The following is a 22268-nucleotide window of genomic DNA, read 5'->3' as shown; positions in this document are numbered from 1 at the left end:
AAGTTTATTAAAATTGAAAATTTATTTTAAATAACTTACACGATAGCTAATAGGTACAATATATGATTTACAGACATCTTGGATTATCATTGGAATTATTATTTTTATTAGATTTTGTATTTTCAATAATAATTTATAATTACTAGCAAGTACTATTTACCTACATGTAACATACATACTTATACACATTATTGTTTGTAAGCATATAGAAATTTAGAAATTCGCATTATTGCATTTTTCTTCATTTCTAATTTAAAACACACATTACGGTTGATTCTGACCTAAAAAGATTGAGTTTGAAAAAAATTCATAAATAGTGATATAAAATCTAATTATCTTAGTAGTTGAATGAGGCACATTAGAAATTGTAATTTTTTCTGTAATAATTAAACTAAAATTAAATTAATTTGATTATTTTATGCAATTAAGAGCGTCTTTTTAAATACAAATCAACAGGAAGGGTTCAAGGGTTCAATGTTATTCGATTTTTTGAAATATACCAATTTTCAATTCGAAATGGCATCGTATATATTAATCACATAAGCAATTAAAGAAAACCTACATAATAATTATTTTTACTATTATTAATTAAAAAATTGTTCATACCAGAATATTATTACCTGACATTAATTCAGGGGCTCAGAAGCAAAGCGGTCTTTCCATCATGAATTCCAAAATTCTGTAATGGTTAGGTTACTTCGTTTCTGAGTCCTTTATAAATAAGATTTCTGCTTTTGAATAGATTTACTATTTTCTTACCAAAATTTCATAAATTTTCTTAATTAAAAATCTTTACATACAAAACTGCTACACGGATTGTTCTTTTAAAATTAGACTATTTCAAATGTGATTTAAATTTTTTATTTTATTTCTATATGTAACAAAAAAGTATAGAATTGCACCTCATTTTAGTACAAAAATTTTTTATTTTCTTGTCTTTTTTATTTCTACTGCATAAACTAGTTTATATGTGGATGCATTTATTATTCAATTATTCATCTTTTTAATAATATTAAAAGGGCTTCAATTTTGAAATTTATTTCAGTGTATTTTAAAACGTTTTTGAAAATGGATGGAAATAAATTAAAAAATAAAATAGCTTTAGTAACTGGAGCAAGTGTTGGAATAGGTGCTGAAATCACAAAAAGTTTAGCAAATTTGGGAATGATTGTAATTGGAATAGCAAGACGTGATCAACTTGTTGAAGTAAGAAAATTTAATTTTTATTTTAAATAATTCTTAAATATTTATAATCTAATTTACTTTACTATTAATTTGGTAATATTTAATAATCTCAATTAAACAAAATATAAATTTATAGAAATTAAATGAAGAAATTGAAAATAGTGGAAAAATAATTGCAAGAAAATGTGATGTTACAAATTCAGATGAAGTAATAAATACATTTAAATGGATACAAGAAACATTTGGAGAATTAAATGTTTTTGTTAATAATGCTGGAATGATTAAAGCTTCTTTTCTTATGAATACTAATACTGAGGATATAAAACAATTATTCGATTTAAATGTTGTTTCAAGTTGTGTTTGCACAAAAGAAGCCTTATTAATGATGCAAAAAAATCAAACAAAAGGTCATATCATATTGATAAATAGGTAAATTTATTACATATACTTATATATATATATATATATATAAACGTTATATCTTCTATATATCATATATATATCATTGAAATTCTGTATATACAATTTTTTATTGAGAAATAAAATCTTTATTTTAGTGTTCTAGGTCATCGAATTCCAGATGTTCCTGTTCCGTTATTTAGTGTGTATCCTTCTACAAAGTTTGCATTAACAGCATTATGTCAGACAATAAAACAGGAAATCAATTATCATAAATTAAGTGTAAAATTAACGGTAAGTTTGAATTCACTAGTTCGTCCGTAATAATGTACATAAACCCCCGCTCCCTCCATTGTATTTTTTTGATATAATTAATGTTTTTTTTGCAGAGTATTAATCCTGGAATGGTAGATACAGATTTTCTTAAAGTTTATCAATGCTATGATAAATTCCCAAAGTTAAAACCTGAAAATGTAGCCCAAGCTGTTGTTTTTGCCCTTCAAACTCCAGATAACGTTCAGGTTAATTTATTAATTAAATTATTAATATTTTGGTATTATTTACAATTTTTTTTTTCATTCTAGATTGATGATATAACACTTCAAGCAACAATGTATTAGTAAAAACAAAACATCACAATAAAACATAGTAAGAAATACTATCTCAAAGTATAAAATTCCGTATTATATTACATATATTTGTAAGCATAGTTATAGTTCTGATGAAAATATTCAAAAATGGATTTTTATATTTTTAACTTATATAAAAGCACAAATGATAATTTGAAGAAATTAAATATTTAAAATAAATAATAATTTACTATTTAAAAAAACCTATTTAAACAATATTTTGTATTAATTTATCTTAATTTGTGTTGAAGTATCTTAAAAAATGGGTTAAATCTAAATAATTACATATATTACAAAAACTATACCACCATCATTTTTGTAATAACTATTACAAAAATGATGGTGGTTATAGGAGCAATTTAATAGTTTTTCTAAGAAAACCTCTTTATACCATATAAAATCCATTAGATCCAAACAGAATGCCGCTTCGATTAAAATCGCTTGAATTAGATCTAAAAAAAAGCTCCTTTGATCGTTTCATATTCCCTAATTAATTTGCAATCAACCATTGTTATTTAAGGTCTAGTCTAATTTACAGGTTAATTCAATTCTAGAAAATTATCATAAATTCGATTGCTACAGAATTTATTCAAATTCGATGAATTTTTTGAAAAATTTTGCCAAAGTCCGAGAATTTCACATTATATTTTTAAATTATTATTTTCCTGTTCGATGAATGTTGAAAAGTTGTTTGAATTGTATTACTTTTATAATTTAATATGTTAGTTTGGTATGTAAATTTTAAAGAATCTCATATATTAAAAATAAATTCTTCAATTCATATCTGCGAACAACTATTGAAGAAGTATAAATATAATTCCATGTATACTGAAACTCGTGAATGTTCATAGTTTATTATCTTATGAGTAGATGTATATTCGAAATATCCTTTTTTGTCCTTTATACTTTTTAAGAGAACAACACATTTTTAACTGCGATAAGTTTACTATCCATCACTTCATTTACTGAGAGAACAACGAATTAGGTTTATTGAATTTAAATTAAAATTGAAAGTAGTTTAAACCAAAAATAAATTAAATTATATCATTACTATGCAAGACTTTTATTATTTCTTAATATTTCTTTTTTATTTAATATTCTTTCATTCTCATTTTTTTTAATATACATATAATTTCAAATAATTTTTATTTAAAATTTGTCAAATCAATATAAACTTATCCCTGAAGTGGTACATTATAAAATAATTGTTTTAAATTTCACATTCTTTTTTAAAACTTCTTAACTTAAGTATTGGTTCTTATAACATTTATAATTATATAATAAAAAAATAAAAAAAAAAAATATTTTAATTTTTTTTTTTTCGAGAACATATTATCAGTTTTTTATTGATCCAAAGTTACAAACATACTTTTAATTCATATACATACTTATAAGGTATTTCTGTTTATTACTTTTGTACAACAGTCTATTCTACATAATTCAAGTTATCAATTATGTGTCTGTTCATCTAAGACAATGAAATTATGAGCAAGTGAAATTATGAGTGAAAAATGTAATAAGTTGTTCCAAATGGAAATAAAAAATATTATTTTAAGCATAATTTGAAATACACATATAAAACAAAAGAAAAAAAAGAATAAGCAGCTAATAAAATGTTTATCGTAAAATTAAAATATTTAATATGCAAGGAATTGTGTATTTGAAAATATTGTTAAAAAATAAATTATGTTTATTTGCAAAGTATCAGTTCTATCATTGAATAGCATTATAATATGATATTTAAGATTAAAAAAATAAATTTAAAAATATGTTACAAAATTATTAAATATAATTATTTTTTTATTATATTAAAATCATAATTATATAATCGCTTATTTTTATACTTTTAGACATGGTTGTATAATACAGTACACTAAAATATTCATGTTGTTTAAGTAATCAAAAAAATTACAATAATAAGTTAAAATAAAATGCAGAAGATGTTTAATCGCAAATATTTAACAAAACTAAAAAAAAAGCGGTTCATAAAGAGGTTCATATTAAGCGTAACAATAACTATATCCCTTCATGTTTCTTGAATAAAGTAATGTTATTTTAGAAACAAATGCGAAATGCGAAACAAAATTAAATCAAATCAGAAAACCTTTTGGAATGCTCATTAAATTTTGCAGCCGGAGCAATTCGCGCCAGTATTAGTTTTAAATTAAAACAACATATTATCATATGATTCTATACCTCTAGCTTAGACCCCTTATTGTTCGAGATAAATGAATATTTATAGTAATAAATAATAATATAGTGTTAATAATACATTATAAACACTAAATTTAATTCTTGGACCAATTTACAATTAAAATTAATACAAGAAAAATGTTCTTATTCACTTCAACAAATCCAATTAAACAAAGTTCCAATGAAAGAAATTTTTTTCTGAAAACTCATTATTACAAAATAAACTATTATATACATAAAATAAAATTAAGACTTTATTTGAAATTTCTTTCATTCTAATAAATAATTTAGAAAAAAAAACTGAATAAATTTTAAATTATTGACTTTTATCATAATTCTAAAAAATAAAATTCTGCAATTAAAAATTTATTTTAATTTATATTAAATACCTATCTATATATAACATTTTACCAATATACATAATTTCTTTTAAAAATCAACTACGTATACATTCAAGAGTTTCAAAGACGGTAAGAATTTATTTTTTAGTTTATTTTTCATTTTTTATTTTTCAATACAATGCTGGTTTCTTTTTTGTTTTCTTTATTGTAAGTAATTGAAATCATAAATAGTAATTTTCATGCATAATGCAATAATGTTGAATTGCTGCAGATGAAAAATTTCGTATGTGGACTTCTAATCCAATAATTAGAATATAATGAATGTATATACAATATAGGATATTATTTGATATTACAATATATAATACAATAATGTATAAAATGTGTGTAAAATATTAAGCAGTACTTATACTTAACTACTTATTTTTCTACAATTTACAAATTAGTACTTAATATATTAGTTTATAAAATAAAAAATCTAATATTAATGTAATTAGCAGCAGTTCGATTTATTTTTTCACTTCTTACAAATCTTAATATCCGCCTTTTTCTATTTATCAATTAAAATATTTTTTGTCAGTGCCGGATTTTGTGATTAGAAAATATTTAACATTTAAGTAGTAATTATTTAATTTTTGGAAAATATTTACATGTATTGAGTTAATTAATTCTTTAGTTAATTAATGCCAAAATTTCATAATTTTGGTTACATAATTTACATTACATTTATAACTAAAAAGAACTTAATAAGCAAAAAAAAAAAAAATTAAAAAATAAAAAACAAACACAAAACGAAATAATAATGTTAACAATTAAAATCTAAAGGTTTTTTTTATTGTAAAACTTTGTATTATATGAGTGCAGGAAAATTGTGATTTTTTTTTTCATATAAAAATTTTAGAATACTTCCGAGAGCATGATATTTAGCCATATAGCTCGTGTGTATGTCTTGTAAATTTTTTCTATTTAATCTTTTAAACACATTTATTTTAAAAGTGATGATAGATGTCAATAGTTGGAATTAAAACTGATAGAAATATAAAGCAAATAACCAGTTAACATACTTTTCGGTTACTTTAAACCCTTAGATCACTTTCAATATAAACGATCCTTATAATTAGATATATATTATGTGGCACATTTTATAGTGCTAATTAAATAGTGCTATTGAATAAAATGTTAAATTTCTACATGTGTAAAAAGTATCATTGTCCATTTTAGTTAACATTTCTAAATGAATTTTTCAGAAATTTAATAAAACCAATAAAATTTATATTGCAATTTAATATATGTATATATTTGCTTACGCAGGTCTTAAAAAAACATTTATAAAATAAATTTTATAATGATAATAATGATACATATTACTTATTTACTGTACTACAATTGAAAATTTTAAGTAAATTTAGCAAAAGATGTATTATTAAATAGAAAAAATACTAAAAATTGAAAAATGCATTATATGCAATTCGACTAATATAATGCACTCTATACAATTCGGCTTGTCACTACAAAAGTAATTCAGAGAATTTTCGAAAATTCAGCTTAAATTTAAATCTTCATGAAAATGAAAGCATGTTCGACAAATCAAAACTTCAAAATCTTCAAATGTAACATGTTCAATGAATCAAAGAGATCTAAAGATCTTTACAATTTTTAAATTAGAACATTAAGTTCATATCTAAATTGTCGAAAATTCTCTTATTTTATTAGGTGACATTAATTCTTCTTTCCCCTATAATTAAATACATATTTATGTTAAACACGCTTTCAATTATCATACAATTAATTTCACGACACATTCTATATTTTTCTAAATTTGTCACTCAAAAATAATAATGCAAAATAAAGTTAATTAACAAAATTTGAAATTTAAACAAAATTACCCTGAATAAAATAAAAATTAACTTATACAATTTCTTTTTACATTAATTTTATTTTTATTCTTCTTTCTCTTTTAATTAAACTGATATTAAATGCAGTTACTAATTCTTTTGACTAAAAATTAAAAAAAAATATATATATATATATAATTAATATAAGACTAAACTTTTTGTAATAAATATGAAAAAAAAACAAAAAAAATGAACTTATGATGAATGCTACTATCATTGCTGAAATTTTGATGATGGAACATTACCAAAATATTTTGGTGGCGGCATCATTAAAAATTCAGAGATTTTCGCTTTTGTTTTCTTTTGTTGTGAAACAATTGGTGATGTTTTTATTGGCGATGAAACTAATAAAGTTGAATTTGATGTTGGCAACTGTATATTAGACGAATGACGTCATTGCTTTTTAGAATCTTGTTGAAGTTTTGGAGTTTCGATGTTTGATTGCGTTGTTTCCTGAAAGTAAGAAATTTTATTATAATGTAATTATAACAGTTGTAGCAAAAATTAAATGTCATTTTTCTATACGCAATTTATTCTACAAAATGACTGTTTATGATAAGTTTTATAATATTTATATATAATTAGACCCAACAAATTGTCACAAGTTCAATCAGAAGGCTTTTTTAAATAACTCAGTTGAGTGTAGGCATAAATCTCGGAAAAACCAGTTTAATATTAACACGAAAATTTTGTTCTCCCTTGGAAGTTACTCAACTTACATGATTATACTATATTCACCCACTTTCTTCCCAGTAAACAAAAAGATACACAATCATGGTACTTATTTTATACACATTGACATAAGTTTTCTAAAAGTCAAGACATTGGTAATGAAAAAGTTTATGAATAACACAAGTCATTCTAAGTCTAGGAAAATTTTCCTCTCTTCATTTTTTTTCTTAAATTTTTTTTTTTTTGGTTTTCAAGTTAACAAGTTCAATTTCAGGTGCTTTATTCATTCAAAAATAAGAATAAAAGAATCAAAATTTATTGAAAGTTTTTATTCCCTTTTCATTATAGTTTCTTGCAATATGTTTCTATTCTTAAGAAACATTAGGCACATGCACAAGAATCACGTGTAGGCTACATTTAAACACCATAGTAGGTATCACCAAACATATATATATATATATGTATAACATTAGCAAGTAAATGATGTTAGTAAATAACAAATTTTATTTTTAATTAAAGCTTTCCAGTGAAATTATTTTTTTTCTCTATCTAATATGCATACATTATACGTACACAAAATGTTATATACTCGTAGGTACAAAATGCAATTACAATGTCACCAATATTATTTTTATTATTCATTAAGAATCATTTCTGTATGCAATTTAACGCATACAGTTAAAAATTTATAAATTTTTCATTTACAATTTCGAGGGTTTTTGTTAAAAACAAAGTAATTAAAAGAGTTGTTACTTCGGACGTTATATAAATACGAAAATTGAACAGATAAATTTTTACAAAAAAAAAACTTCTTTGCGCCTAACTCTATGCATTTTTTCAATATTTTAAATCAGTAATCAAAAGTACAAAAATTATTAACCTATACCTGCAAGTCTCTATTGCAAACAAGTAATTTTTGAGATTAACCCTTCATACGTATACATAATTATAAAACACGACAATCAAGTAGGTGAGTATGGTATCCAGCAATGTGGTTTTTCTGCTATAGGAAAATAATTTAAAAACTACTTTAATATCAAACTATTGAGAGCAAGAAAATATAAGGACAAAAATTCTCTTAGCATATCTATTAGGCGTCGGTACAACCACATTATGTTTGAAATTAGTTCTAATAATACCCCTAAATGCAATATAATCTTAACATCAAAAAATAAATAAATCCTAAAAACAAAAAAAATTATCTTATATGGCTTTCCATTTTCATTTAATGAATCAACAATAAATAAATGTAATAAATAAAAAATAAAAATATCAAATACATAATGTGTATTTTGAATTTAATAAGATTTAACTTAAATCAGTGATTAGTGTATGTGTACAAATGTATTAGACATAACAAAATGTTCACTTTCAAACCTAAAGAACATACATACATACATATATGAAAAACCCATGAAAACATTTTTGAACCATCCACAGTGTTCCTTTATATTTAATAACAGAAAAAATTATATATTTAAAATGTATGAAAGCGTTCATTTAATACAAATTGTGTGTAGGGAACAACAAAAAAACACGTGACCATGTATGATATTTTTCCCCTCTTTCTGCATAAAGTAATTCAAAATATCTGTATATATGTATTTAATAATGCAAATGCAACACCTTGTTTATTAGCACACATATGTATGTGATACGAATACACCTACAAAGCAATTCTACTACAGTTTATTGTCTGATAAAACAAATTTCATGTTGTATAACTCTTAACTTTTGAAAGCAAATAAACAACCACAGATACAACAAAGGAAAAATAATAACTAAGCTTATTAAGCTTAAATAAAATATCTTATAAAAAACATTAATCACTTATTTAGAATTTTGATTTTCATGCATTCGGGTCGAAAATTTAAGAAAAATTTTAATTCTTTTCAATTACTTAATTAACATAATTTATTAATTAATAAATTGTCATATTTTAATAATTAAATAAATTATAGAATTATTTTAAATTGAAATAAATAAAAGCGTACAATTTAAAAAGTAGTTATTTTTAACCCTAAAACATAAAAAAATTACTTTTATAATGTCACCCGTCGATGAAAGTATTGAATCAACTATTACAGTATTATGGTTTCGACACGGTTTACGATTACACGATAATCCAGCTTTAATTGATGCCATAAACAATTGTAAATTAAATAATAGTAAATTATTACCAATTTTTATATTTGATGGTGAAACAGCTGGTACCAAAATAGTTGGTTATAATCGTTTGAAATTTTTGTTAGATTCATTGAATGATTTAGATAGAAAATTTCAACAATATAATGGTCGTTTAACTATAGCTTATGGTGATCCAGTATATATTTTTCGTCAACTAAATAAATATTTGAAATTAAATAAAATTTGTTTTGAACAAGATTGTGAACCAATATGGAAATTACGTGATGATAAAGTCAAGGATTTATGTAGAAATGAATTGATGATAAATTATGAAGAAAAAATTTCTCATACTTTATGGAATCCACAAAAAGTTATTGAAACAAATGGCGGCATACCACCGTTAACATATCAGATGTTTTTGGTAAATATAACAATATCGTCAATTATATTATTTATATAATTCACGATATTAGAATAATATGAAATTAAAAACAATAATTTATTAAAATTTTTTTTAAAAATAAGTAATCAGTAAAGCTAAAAAGGTTAAGAATTAATTAATTTTTTTAACTTAGCTTTAAAAATTTTATAAACATGCACAAATTTATGTCCCCGGATTGAGACTTTAAATTAATATCATTAACAAAATATGTAAAACGTATCAAATTATTTAAAAAAATTAATTTTATTTAATATTTATTTTTAATTATTTTCAATTTAAAATAATTTTTTAATAGTTATAATATTAAATAATTTGTTATATTTTTATTATTATTCTCTTTCAAGCATACAGTAGAAGTTATTGGTTTACCACCGAGACCTGCACCTGATCCAAATTGGACTGATGTAAAATTTTGTATATTACCAGATAATGTTAAACAACAAATGAATATTTATGATAAGGTATTGGCATTATTTATATTTGTTAACTCTGAAAGAACTGAATTGTAATTAAAACTATTATAACTCTAAACAATTTTATCTTAAATCAATCTGACCTAATTAGTAATATAACTAATTGCCTTATAAATTTTAACTGTTTAGGAAAAATCATTAAGAACCTTCTATCAGATGAAAGCTTATAGTATTTTTTTTGTTGTTAATAGATTCCCGAGCCTTCAGATTTTAATATTCATCCAGAATTTCCTAGCATTAAGCAGTTTAATAATTGGATTGGAGGTGAGGAAAAAGCTTTAGAACTATTATGTCATCGACTGAAAGTTGAAGAAAATGCTTTTCAAAATAATTATTATATGCCTAATCAAGCGATACCAAATATATTAGACGAATCTAAATCAATGAGTCCGCATTTACGTTTTGGATGCTTATCTATTCGAACCTTATATTGGGCCCTTCATGATATATATAAACAAATTCAAAAAGCCAAAAATTTTCCAGTGACAAAGAATTTAAATAATGTCCACATTACAGGGCAACTGATATGGAGAGAATATTTTTATACAATGTCTGTTAATAACATTAATTATGACAAAATGGAAGATAATAATATATGTTTGAATATTCCCTGGAGGTATCCAACAAATACTGAATTAGAGAAATGGAAATTTGGAAAAACTGGTTTTCCTTTAATTGATGCATCAGCAAGACAATTGTTATCGGAAGGTTAGCATTTGATTAATAAATTTTTAAAGAACGTTTTTGGTATTTATTTAATTATTTTTAAAATTTTTAGGTTGGATTCATCATATTCTTCGAAATACAGTTGCAAGTTTTCTCACCCGCGGTGGCCTATGGATTAGTTGGGAATTTGGTTTAGAACATTTTTTAAAATATCTATTAGATGCTGATTGGTCTGTGTGCGCAGGTAATTGGATGTGGATATCATCATCCGCTTTTGAGAACTTATTAGACTCTTCGAAATGTACTTGTCCAATTGCTTTATCTAAAAAATTAGATCCTAACGGAGATTATATCAAAAGATATATACCTGAACTACGCTCTTTGCCTGTTCAATATATGTTAGTATTTCATGCGATATAATTTTCGAAAAAATTAAACAATATATATTTTCAGACATGAACCATGGAAAACACCAAAAGATTTACAAGAACATTGTGGATGTGTCATTGGAATAGATTATCCAGAGAGGATGATCGATTTGGATTTGGCTTCAAAGCAAAATAATATTGCAATGAATGCTTTAAGAAAGTCTCTCTTAGCCAGTGGAGTACCAGATCATGTCCGCCCATCATGTGAAGAAGAAATAATGAGATTCTTTTCGATTGTCTAAGTATAAAAAGAAATTTTAACAGCATTTGTATGTTAAATATTATGTATTGTAAAAGTGTCTAAAATGTAATATGCATGTATTGAAGAAGTTGTTTGTTTACAAACAATTTACAAGTTGAAAACACAAATTCGTATTTATTCTCTTATGGAATTATACTGTTTTCATTAAATGTATGTTTCAAAAAGAGTAATTGAACTCTTTCAAATAACAAGAAAATAAATTGTATGTTTACTTACCCCCAATTTTTTAATTTGTTCAAATTCTAAAGTTTTATTGCAAACGTCTTTAATTTGACCCCTACTTTCGAATTTTGTTTCATTACTGCATACACTCACAGCTTCTGTTGTTTCTGTAAAATTATTTTTAGAAAAATTAGAATTCGAATTCATATTTCTCATCGTCAAGTTATCATTTTCTTTCGCCCCACTTAATAATGGTGATATTAGTCGAGACGATTGTAGAACTGATGGTGGTGGTGGTGGTCCATCTGAAGAACCACCCCCTCCCCCTCTTTCATTTAATAATATGCTTTCTTTATTAATTTTATTCTTTGATGTGTAATTAACTGGTGAAGCACTTCTACTTTTATTATTATATTCTGTTTTATTTGTAATATATTTATTTTTATTTACCGTTACAATTTTTTTATCACCTGAGGTGGATGATGGTACGGGAAGTTTTTCATCAATGAACTCAACTGAATCAGAACTACTGCCTATGCTTTCAATTGTTTCGCGGCGATTAGAAATATTTTCAGTAACAATAGAACCCGAAGGTGGTTCAGTTGATCCTGTTTTAGATTTTGAATTACCATCCCGATCTCGATTTTTCTTTTTAGATTCTTTTTTTCTACTGCTAGAACTACCACTGCCACTGCTACTACTGCTGCTGTTGCTACTACACATCTTTTCGTTATTGTTATTATTATTATTACTACTTTTAGCGCAATCAGTATTGCTCATACTTTTATTATCATTATTATTGTTATTACTATTATGGTGTTGGTTACCAGTTTTATTACTATTATTGCCTAACAATTTATTTGATGTTTGAATAATATCGGTTGTATTTTTGAAATCATCAACATTAATAATATGGGTAGTAGATGTCGAACCCGAACTAGAACGATTAGTAGATGTTGTAGAAACACTTGATACTGTTGCAGAATTTAATGAAGTAGGTGATGTATTTGATATTATACTATTTATACTGTGATCGGTACGTTTACTAGGTGATATAATATCAACGGTTATACTGTTTTGTTTGCTAGTTGAATTCGCTAATTTATCTACTTTATTATTATCATTGTTCGAATTACTATGTGGAACTTTATCAATGCTTATTTTGTTATTACTGTTAAGAACATTAGATGGTTTTTGAGATTTACTTAATATTGGTTCTTGTTGTACGACTGGTATAATTGAAATTGAATTTTCTGGAAGTTTTTGAGGCACTTCATTTGCAAAATTAGGTTTACTATGGGCAGTTATAGATGACGAAATTGTTACTGAAGACAATTGTGACATTTGATTTGTTGTGGTTGATGAATCATCATTGACTTTCACATTAACAGACGGCGACGAAGAACCTGTTGTTATCATACTCTCTTTCGAAACAACAGCAGCAGTATTCACTTCTTGCAACTTGTCTAATACATTTGATGAACTAGCAGCGTTTAAGTTAATTTTCTTTGAATCTTTTAATTTTTTTGATTGGTTTTTACGTTTTTCTAATTCTTTTTGTAATTCTTCTAATTTCATCCAACCATTAGGCCATATTGGTACAACCTTATCTCGAAGATATGAATTGACAAAGTCTTCAAACTTTTCCTTACGTGTTCGAAGAACTGTGTACGATGTCCAGCGTGTTTGATATAAATCAAAAAGCAAATTCCTTAAAATATAATTTTTAATTATTATAAATTTTACCGTAAAATTATAAAAAATACCTCATAGCATCATTCCATGGAAATTTTTTTCGAGGTAATTTAAGAGAGGGGTCTGGCTTTTCTAACTCAGAAGAACTAGCTTTTGCTCTGCAATTAATTAAAAAAATTGTGCGAATGAAGTACAAATTTTATTATTTTTTACAAATACCTGAGCTCCGAAATTTGTTTATATGTGGCTTCGTAACTATTTATAACGGACGGCATTACTTTGGCAATCGCATTTTTCAATTTAATATAAGCCTTTTTAATTTTTGATTTTTCCTGTTTAATTCTCATTTGTTTTCCTTTTTTTATCAAATAATATTTAGGTAATTCCATTTGATACTCTAGGTGAGCAAATATTTGATTTCGAATTTCTTTGTCCAAGCATGATGCGTTATCGTCGCACCTTAAATGTATAATAAATCCATGTATGTTTAAATGACACAAAATTTTTGTTATGTAAGAATGTATGCATACATTGTTTTTTTATTTGGTTGTGTTACAATGAATTTTTATGTTAAATAAACAAATTGTTTTTGAATTCAAACAATGTTTTTGAAACAAATTTTTGAAAATTTTAAATGTTTTTATGAAAAAAAATATTATTAAAAGTAAATATCTAAAAATATTTTACCTAATAAAAACTTCGGAACTTTTTTCATCGAATCGAAACTTTTTCCCAGTTTTGATTGCACATTTAGCAAATTCTATCAGTTCACTTATATCTGCTAAAATTTCAGATGATAAATTATCAGGCAATTTGGTATCACTGCTCCTTAGTCCTATAAAAAAATTTAATAATTATAAAATTAATTTAAAATTGTTTTTTACAATTACTTTCGACATCTTCTTCATCAGTAGTTTTATATTTCTTTTTAGATGGACCAGAATCAGAGCCACTGTCCTCACCAGTACTTTCACTAGAATCATTTCCACTTTTTACAACTCCATTTTGCAAAAATTTTTTATCATCTTGCATTTTTAAATAATTATCTCGTTTTGCTTTTAGCATATCTTTGACAGTTGTGGTTTTTAAGGTTGGTTTTTCTTTTCCATTATCAGAATTAGTACCGTCATCACCACTTTTGGCGTTGTTATCTTTAAATACCATGTCCTCTTTTATTTTTTTAGATTCCCTTATTTTAGATTTAGATGATGAAGATTCCTCACCACTTGATTTTTGTTTTTTATCACGATGACCATTTTTGATTTTCTCCTCTTGAGTTTCTTTGCGTTTTTTACTGTTGGACTTTTCAGAAATATCAATTTCGTCATTTACATCTATATTTTGACTTGCCACACTATCACCATCTTCATCAGATTCTTCTGAAGAACTTGAGAGAACTCGCTTTTTAGATCTTACTCTTTTAACAATTTCTTCAGTTTCGATTTCATACTTTGTTAATTTAGTAAATTCCAATTGACCAGAATTAATATAAAATCCTCCAGCTATCGTTTCTACTTCATCAGGTATTAGTTCATCATACTAAAAAATAATCATTTATAAGCTTATTAAAAATACTGGTTATTGATTAAATTGCTGGTACATTACCGCTTCAGTATTGTCTATAAATGAATCTGATTCATCATATCCAAGGCCTTTGTCACATAAATCATTATGTTTCGTTTTTCTACGACCGCTCACATAGCTCTTACCATATTTTTCTTCCATTTCCTTTGCAATTCTTGCAACATCATCATCGTTCTCTTCAAACGGATCGGATACACCATTTGTTTGAATTTGTTTCAATTTCTTTTGTTTTTTCTATAATGAAAAAAATTTCATTTTTTTATTTTAGTTCTTGAGAATAAAATGAGATTATTATGTAATTCTTTTTGGGTTTTCTAACATTAGAAACTAAATTTTTTTGTTGTGCCTACGCAATTTCGGAAAATAAATGTTCCCGAATAGGGAACTTTAAAAAAATTAATATTTCTTTTTCTAAACAATCAATTCGCGGTACAATATGTATAGTAAATAGCATTAGAAACAACTTCAATGTTAACAAGACTGGTATGTAGAGGAAAAAATGTTACAATCACAATTTGAGAAATGATGACTTGGAAGAATACATATGTAAGAACCTAGTACCTATGTATTTTAAAAAATGATTGCAATAAATAAGTTTGTTCTGACATTTTATTCAAACGTACTTATAGTGTTCGAAAAAAAGAAATTTTATGTTGTGATTTAGGCAACTGGTTTATTGCATACTTTGTCAGTACTTGTCTACACATTTATATACATAATTTTTTCTTTAAAAATTATCTTCTTAATAAATAAGAAAATGTTATCTTTCTCTTGATATATTCACAAACAAAAATACAACAGAAGAAAAAGAGCTAAGACTAAAATACCCAAACACAACAAAACTATAATAAATTTACTTTATAATATACCTTTGCACCTGCATATACCTTTGTAAATGATTTGTTTTTTTTTTTAAATCTATAATAACTAGCACATTTCATATGTAGTAAACCTTATGGTATAATAATAGAACTTGCAGCAATTGACAGACGGAGTACCAATCGCCATCGCTTTTGTTTCTCTACAGCCTCACTAGCTAAAGTAATTTTACCTATCTTTTACATATTTTACCATATGAACTTTGTATACAAATACAAGATAAGTAAAATTACTAGCAAGCAGTATTTGTAATGATTAAACACTAATATTTTTAAGAAAAGACCTAATACAGTAGGTAAGCAGAAACCCTTAAAATATTATAAAATTAAAAGCAGTTAATAATATTTTTCTATATATTGACCTGCCCTAAATTCGAAATTGAAAAACAAATTGGCGCCGCTCTGTGAAAAGAGCATACGGATAGAAAAGAAGCTTTAAGTTTAATTAATATTATGTACCTATCTATCTATCTATCTATCTATTAATAGAATTAACTTTTTCCCTTTTTTCTAACGCAACATTCTTTTTTGTACCTAGGTAAGTATATATACCTACATATCTGTACTTATATATATATCATTATTCTCGCAAAGTTTTCGATCCTTTTTCGCTTTTTACTATCAAATAAACAACAGAAAAAATTAAACCAGAACTAGTAAGAAGGTTGATATGAATCCAAAGAGATAAGTAAATAGGCAGCTATGTGTATTTTCCCATACACATATTCATTATATTCATTTGAAAAACATTCGTTCGTAAACTTATTATTAGAGTCAGAAAGTTACAGACGCACATATTCCCATACACACAAATGTATATCTATACGTTTAAATTCATATTTTTTTAATTTTTAAATTTATGTAGGTATTTATGTATGAAGTAATGTGTTTGAAAACAAAATAGTCCGCGAAAATTAAATACAACATTTTTTTTTTTTTTTGCTTTGTTTTCCTTGAAATGACTCACTCACCTTTTCAATATGCATCATTTTAGAGAAATTGAATTCTGGAAATACTTTTGAATCCGGTTCAAATAATTCCAAATCATATCTAAATGTTTTGTTTTTTCCGCTATTAGAACTGTTAGAACCAGTATTATTTACAGATTTACTTGTACTAGCAGTTACACTACCAGTCCCAAATCCTAATAAAAATAATATTACAATATTTAATAATGATTTAAAGAAATCATAAATTATTAATTTTGTACCACTGTTTGCATTAATAGAATTAGTTGATCCTGTTTCACATGATGCAGCTGTAATTCCGCTACCCCCACTAATTAAAGCAATTGAATTTTGCGAAGTATGGGCTGATATTGTGGTGAATTGAACACGTTTTATTTCAGACATCTTTACAAACTATGTATTTATTTATATATATATATATGTATGTGCATATATAATATAATAAATATGTATGCACATAAACTAGCAAATTTAAATTAGTGCTTATGAATAATTTTTATTTATTTTTAAAAAGAACATTTTACATTTAACTTTTAACTATTTCCAAATCTTTTTTTTTTGTTTTTTTTTTTTTTTGCAATAAGTTTGTAAACAATTGCTTTTTTTTTGTTTTAAATAGTTAACATGGAAAAGTGGTAGCCATTAATGTGCAATCTTATATTTTTTTTTTTTGTTAAGTACTTTACGAATTTTCCAAAGTATGCAAAAAAAATGAAACAATAAAAATTAAACCACTCATACATTTAACATCTCTTTACAATTATATATTTTATCTGACACTATGATCATTAAAAAATGTGCCACGAAAAGAGCCTAAATTCCAAAAAAGTAAAAAAAAAAAAAAGTTTCATCAAAATAAATGAAAAGCATATATGCAATCACAGCATCCTTGATTAAACTAATAGGATTTTTTAAAGGTTTTTATTATATTTTCATCAATCCCTTCACATTTCCTTTATTGAAATCTAATAATATTTATGATTTTAATGCTAAAAACCGCGTTCTAAAATTCCGTGCTGCGAACCATAATAATACTTATCATTTTCAACATTTTTTTCTTTAGTTTTCATTGAATGCAATTAGGTTGGGTTATATGATACTAACACATTTACATTTTTTTTTTTCACTTTTTTTCATAAAAAATAAACTATTTTATCGGTTTCCTTAATAATTTAATAAAAAATTTAATAATTGTTTTTTTTTAAATAGAAAAACACTATAAAAATGATTAATTTATTTTAAGAACCGGCTAAATTATTTATTGCGATTTCTAGTAATTACGAGGATAATTATATTTTATATTGATAAATTTTAAATGCCACGAAATTTTAGAAAATTTTTTTAATGTGACTTCTTTCTACTTTTTAATAAGCACATACACAAGGTAGATAGGTATCTGAAAGATTTTTTTGAAGAGGATTACACTTCATTTGACTTGGATGTCGAAATACGATATTTTATTTTGAAAAATACATCAAATTAACACTTCTAACAGTTGTAAAATGAAAATATTTTGATAACACTTTAATTAAAAAATCATTATAAAATTTATTAAAATAAAACCGCAAATTATTTTGACATTTAAAAACAATTTTTTAAATTTTATTTTGAATTGAATTTACTATGATGAAGAATTTGCTTTTAAAGCAATGAAATGACAGACAGGCGCGAAGCCAAAAGTGCATCATGACAGATGTCAAAATCATTATAATAATCGATTATAGCGTTCTAATTGGGAAAATTTTGAACTTTTGCATATGTTTTTTTTTTTTTGTAAATTCGTTCATTAACAATATTCGAGGCAATAATTTTTTTTTAAACTTTTTTATTAGAATTGAAACAATTAGTATTATATACACATAAATATGCACATCAATAAATAATTCAAATGATAAATAGTAATTTTCAAAAAAAACTATTGAATAAAATTCACAAGTAGGTAATTTTTTTTAAAGAAAGTCTTGTAGTTATACTACTATGTCTATGAATATTTTGAATTTGTTTTATTTCGCTATGATACATATGTACATAGTTGTGGGTTATCAATTAAACAATACCCATAAAAAAATAATCAATACATGTTTTACTTTTTTAACAAATAAACAATATAAACAATACATAATACATGGAAAATGTTTTATTGTGTTCATTTTACATCGTGTCTTATCCATGACTGTATTCATTATATCTTTAACAACGGCTTTTACATCAATAGTTTTTCCACAAACTTTATTGATAAGGGAAGCAGATGTCAATCAAATAATGGAAAAGTAATGATGTAAACACAGGTATTTCTGTGTTCTTATAATATGAGAATCTTGTTTGGAATTTTTTTTTATATGTTTTTTTTACATTATTGTACATAATATACAAATTTTATGATTGTTTTTAAATATTATAATAATGTTTTATTTAATTAATATATTTCTTAGGACCTTTTTAGAATAGGTGAATTCGCAAACTTGTCGAAATCTCTCTTGAGGAATTTACTAGAATTTGGTACATAATATATTTCAAGTAGTTTTTTTTGCGAATTATTTTATGCAATGGCAATATTTTCCTATAAATTCTTATTTTTAACTCAAATTTTCAAAATTCTTTATATTTTTAAACAAATCACCAAATTTTTATCGAATTCATCATACTAATTTTTGTTGAATAAAATGTGCGCTGAATCCAGTATAATATTTTTTTTTTATTTTGTTAAAAATCCTAAGCGACTTTACCAAAGAACAGTAATTTAACCGAGTTATTTTTTGATTTTGTAAACGGTCTTATTGCTTTACCAATAACAATTATTACTTACGAGTTTGAAATTTTTACACTAGATGCCGCTTCAGAATAAAGCTTTAATCACTCAGTAATTATAAATTCCAAATGTGTCAAAATATTGACACGAATGCACATTGTTTTTTCTTATTTTAGTTTATCATTCGGTTTCGATTAATTTTAGAGAACGAATGAGGTTGCCTTATTTGATAATTACAAAGATTTTATAAATTAAAAGTTACTAAAAAAAACGTGCATAATGCCAACAATAGGTGTAAAAAGAGATTTATTATTTGAAGCACTAGGAAAAAGTTATAGTAAGATTAATACATATGCAGATTTAAATTTCCTTAAAAACTTTAATACATACTTTATATTTTATCAGCCGATGAAGAATTTCAAACGTTATGCTTTGCATTTGGTCTAGAATTAGATGAAGTAGTAAGTATGCTTTTGTATGAATTCTTATCAGAATTTAAAAAAAATCTCCACATGTTAGACAACAGAAAAGCAAATGTTAACCAAAGAACAAGGTGAAGTAGATGCCGCAAAAGATGCTTCTGAAGAAATTATTTATCGAATTGATATTCCTGCAAATCGATATGATTTACTTTGTCTTGAAGGACTAACAACTGGTATCAAAGTATTTCAAGGAATGTATGTAATATTTCACAAAAATTCTATGAACTTTTTTTCAATGCTTAAAATATTTTCATGATAGCATAAAGCCGCCTAAATTTATTAAGGTTGAACCCAAAAATGGACCAAAAACAAGACAAGAATTGAGAATATTGCCAAATACAAGTAAAATTCGGCCATTTGCTGTAGCAGCCGTGTTAAGAAATATTCATTTCAATCAAGATTCTTACAACAGCTTCATAGATTTACAAGTAAGTAGAAAATCTTATAAATTAAGGTATCATTTAGTAGATATCGATTTTAGGCGGATATTATGTTTTAGGACAAGTTACATCATAATATATGCCGTAAAAGAACTCTGGTTGCAATTGGAACACATGATTTGGATACAATCCAAGGTCCTTTTACGTATAATGCAAAAGCTCCTGAGGACATTAAATTCATTCCCTTAAACCAAAGTAAAGAAATGACCGCTACAGAACTCATGGAGTTTTATTCCGTAAGTATTTTTCTTAAGAGAAAAATATAACATAACTTTTAATTGCTTAATTTTTATTTTAGACTCATGCCCAACTCAAACAGTACTTGCCAATTATTCGAAGTTCTGCGGTTTATCCGGTTATATATGATGCGAACGGTGTAGTTTTGTCTCTACCACCTGTGATAAACGGTGATCATTCAAAAATTTCTGTTAATACAAGAAACGTATTTATAGAGTGCACCGCAACCGATTTAACAAAGGCTATTGTAGTTCTAGATACAATAGTGTGCATGTTTTCATCTCATTGTGCTAAGCCATTTACCGTTGAGCCATGCAACGTTATTTATCCTAATGGAGAAATATCAACTTTTCCAGAACTTAATTATCGAACCGAAAAAATTTCACCAAAACAAGCAAACGGACGCATTGGAATTGATCAAACACCTGAAGAAATCGCTCAACTCCTAACGAAAATGTATTTGGAAACGGAACTTGATGCTGATAAAGATCTTATAGTTCAAATTCCTCCAACGAGACATGATGTAATTCATGCTTGTGATATCTATGAAGATGTTGCGATTGCATATGGATATAATAATATCAAAAAATCTTTACCGTCTTTTATGCATATAGCTAAACAATTTCCTTTGAATAAATTAACCGATCAATTGAGAGAACATATAGCACAGGCAGGTTTTACTGAAGGTTTGACATTTACTTTGTGTTCCAGGGATGATATCGCAACAAAAATGAATAAAAAAATCGAAAATATTCCAGCTGTTCATATTTCAAATCCAAAAACTTTAGAATTTGAAGTAGTACGAACAACATTGATACCGGGATTGTTGAAAACTCTTTCGGCCAATAAAAAAATGCCTTTGCCTTTAAAATTATTTGAAATCACTGATTGTGTAGTTACAGATGAAGGGAGTGAGGTTGGTGCCAGAAATGAACGTCGTCTTTGTGCTATTAATTGCAATAAATCTGCTGGATTTGAAGTTGTGCACGGTTTATTAGATAGGGTAATGCAACTATTAGAAATACCTTGGAAAAAAGATAATGGTTATCATTTGGAAGCAAGTGAAGGTAAAGATTTATGCTTTTTATACATTTTTGCAGAGATAATATAATTTTAATATTTTAGATCCAGCTTATTTTCCTGGTCGATGTGCTGATATTTTGTATCGTAATATTGCGATTGGTAAAATTGGTGTACTTCACCCAACTGTCTTGCATGCATTTGAATTGACTCATCCATGTTCAGTTGTCGAAATTAATATTGAACCTTTTGTTTAAAATTTATAAAAAAGACAAATTAATGTAATTTCATATTAATTTATTTCAAATATACAGTTAATTTTGAAAACGATTTTTCTTTTT

The 22268-nt window shown here is 25.2% G+C and overlaps 4 protein-coding genes across 6 annotated transcripts; 3 read left to right on the top strand and 1 right to left on the bottom strand.

The window, feature by feature from the left end:
• The first annotated feature begins 333 nt into the window (after nt 1-333).
• LOC129612040 (farnesol dehydrogenase) lies at nt 334-2243 on the top strand. Its single transcript, XM_055525483.1, has 6 exons — nt 334-367; nt 1046-1206; nt 1322-1614; nt 1743-1878; nt 1974-2105; nt 2169-2243. Exons 1-6 carry the CDS (start codon nt 349-351, stop codon nt 2202-2204), a joined length of 777 nt encoding a protein of 258 aa, XP_055381458.1. The 5' UTR covers nt 334-348; the 3' UTR covers nt 2205-2243.
• A 4603-nt stretch (nt 2244-6846) lies between these two features.
• On the bottom strand, nt 6847-18611 carry LOC129611729 (yemanuclein). 3 transcript variants are annotated; one of them, XR_008697184.1, is made up of 10 exons: nt 17242-18611; nt 17003-17175; nt 15175-15387; nt 14460-15108; nt 14257-14404; nt 13789-14028; nt 13641-13727; nt 12325-13585; nt 11929-12041; nt 6847-7095 (listed from the first exon to the last, which is right to left on the bottom strand). XR_008697184.1 is itself a non-coding variant. In XM_055525019.1 (10 exons), exons 2-10 carry the CDS (start codon nt 17381-17383, stop codon nt 7036-7038), a joined length of 3369 nt encoding a protein of 1122 aa, XP_055380994.1. In that variant the 5' UTR covers nt 17384-17812; nt 18379-18611; the 3' UTR covers nt 6847-7035. The 3 variants fall into 3 exon arrangements, 2 of the variants coding, with proteins under 2 accessions (XP_055380994.1, XP_055380993.1); XM_055525019.1 differs by having other exon boundaries at nt 11929-13585; nt 17242-17812; nt 18379-18611; XM_055525018.1 differs by having other exon boundaries at nt 11929-13585.
• LOC129611730 (cryptochrome-1) lies at nt 9149-11776 on the top strand. The gene is made up of 5 exons (XM_055525021.1): nt 9149-9862; nt 10228-10344; nt 10548-11064; nt 11135-11420; nt 11476-11776. Exons 1-5 carry the CDS (start codon nt 9362-9364, stop codon nt 11690-11692), a joined length of 1638 nt encoding a protein of 545 aa, XP_055380996.1. The 5' UTR covers nt 9149-9361; the 3' UTR covers nt 11693-11776.
• Nucleotides 18612-19923: 1312 nt separating the features above from the next.
• LOC129611863 (phenylalanine--tRNA ligase beta subunit) lies at nt 19924-22257 on the top strand. Its single transcript, XM_055525267.1, has 7 exons — nt 19924-20085; nt 20154-20209; nt 20268-20425; nt 20490-20658; nt 20730-20906; nt 20969-21974; nt 22033-22257. Exons 1-7 carry the CDS (start codon nt 20028-20030, stop codon nt 22182-22184), a joined length of 1776 nt encoding a protein of 591 aa, XP_055381242.1. The 5' UTR covers nt 19924-20027; the 3' UTR covers nt 22185-22257.
• The last annotated feature ends 11 nt before the right edge of the window (nt 22258-22268 follow it).

This window comes from Condylostylus longicornis, unplaced genomic scaffold (assembly GCF_029603195.1).
Source record: "Condylostylus longicornis isolate FDR11 unplaced genomic scaffold, ASM2960319v2 ptg000055l, whole genome shotgun sequence".
Lineage (NCBI taxonomy): Eukaryota > Metazoa > Arthropoda > Insecta > Diptera > Dolichopodidae > Condylostylus > Condylostylus longicornis.
Note: the sequence above shows the minus strand (reverse complement) of the source record. Positions and strands in the feature narration are given on the sequence as shown.

Coding starts and splice junctions, on each gene's coding strand:
- LOC129612040 (XM_055525483.1), top strand. Junction 1,207..1,321: donor GACGTGATCAACTTGTTGAA/GTAAGAAAATTT, acceptor ATAAATTTATAG/AAATTAAATGAAGAAATTGA. Junction 2,106..2,168: donor AAACTCCAGATAACGTTCAG/GTTAATTTATTA, acceptor TTTTCATTCTAG/ATTGATGATATAACACTTCA.
- LOC129611730 (XM_055525021.1), top strand. CDS start 9,362: ATGTCACCCGTCGATGAAAGTATTGAATCAACTATTACAGTATTATGG. Junction 9,863..10,227: donor TAACATATCAGATGTTTTTG/GTAAATATAACA, acceptor TTCTCTTTCAAG/CATACAGTAGAAGTTATTGG. Junction 10,345..10,547: donor AAATGAATATTTATGATAAG/GTATTGGCATTA, acceptor TGTTGTTAATAG/ATTCCCGAGCCTTCAGATTT.
- LOC129611729 (XM_055525018.1), bottom strand. CDS start 17,383: ATGTCTGAAATAAAACGTGTTCAATTCACCACAATATCAGCCCATACT. Junction 17,176..17,241: donor TTCTATTAATGCAAACAGTG/GTACAAAATTAA, acceptor TATTTTTATTAG/GATTTGGGACTGGTAGTGTA. Junction 7,096..11,928: donor AACAAATTAAAAAATTGGGG/GTAAGTAAACAT, acceptor TCTTACTTTCAG/GAAACAACGCAATCAAACAT.
- LOC129611863 (XM_055525267.1), top strand. CDS start 20,028: ATGCCAACAATAGGTGTAAAAAGAGATTTATTATTTGAAGCACTAGGA. Junction 20,210..20,267: donor GTCTAGAATTAGATGAAGTA/GTAAGTATGCTT, acceptor TCCACATGTTAG/ACAACAGAAAAGCAAATGTT. Junction 20,659..20,729: donor ACAGCTTCATAGATTTACAA/GTAAGTAGAAAA, acceptor ATTATGTTTTAG/GACAAGTTACATCATAATAT.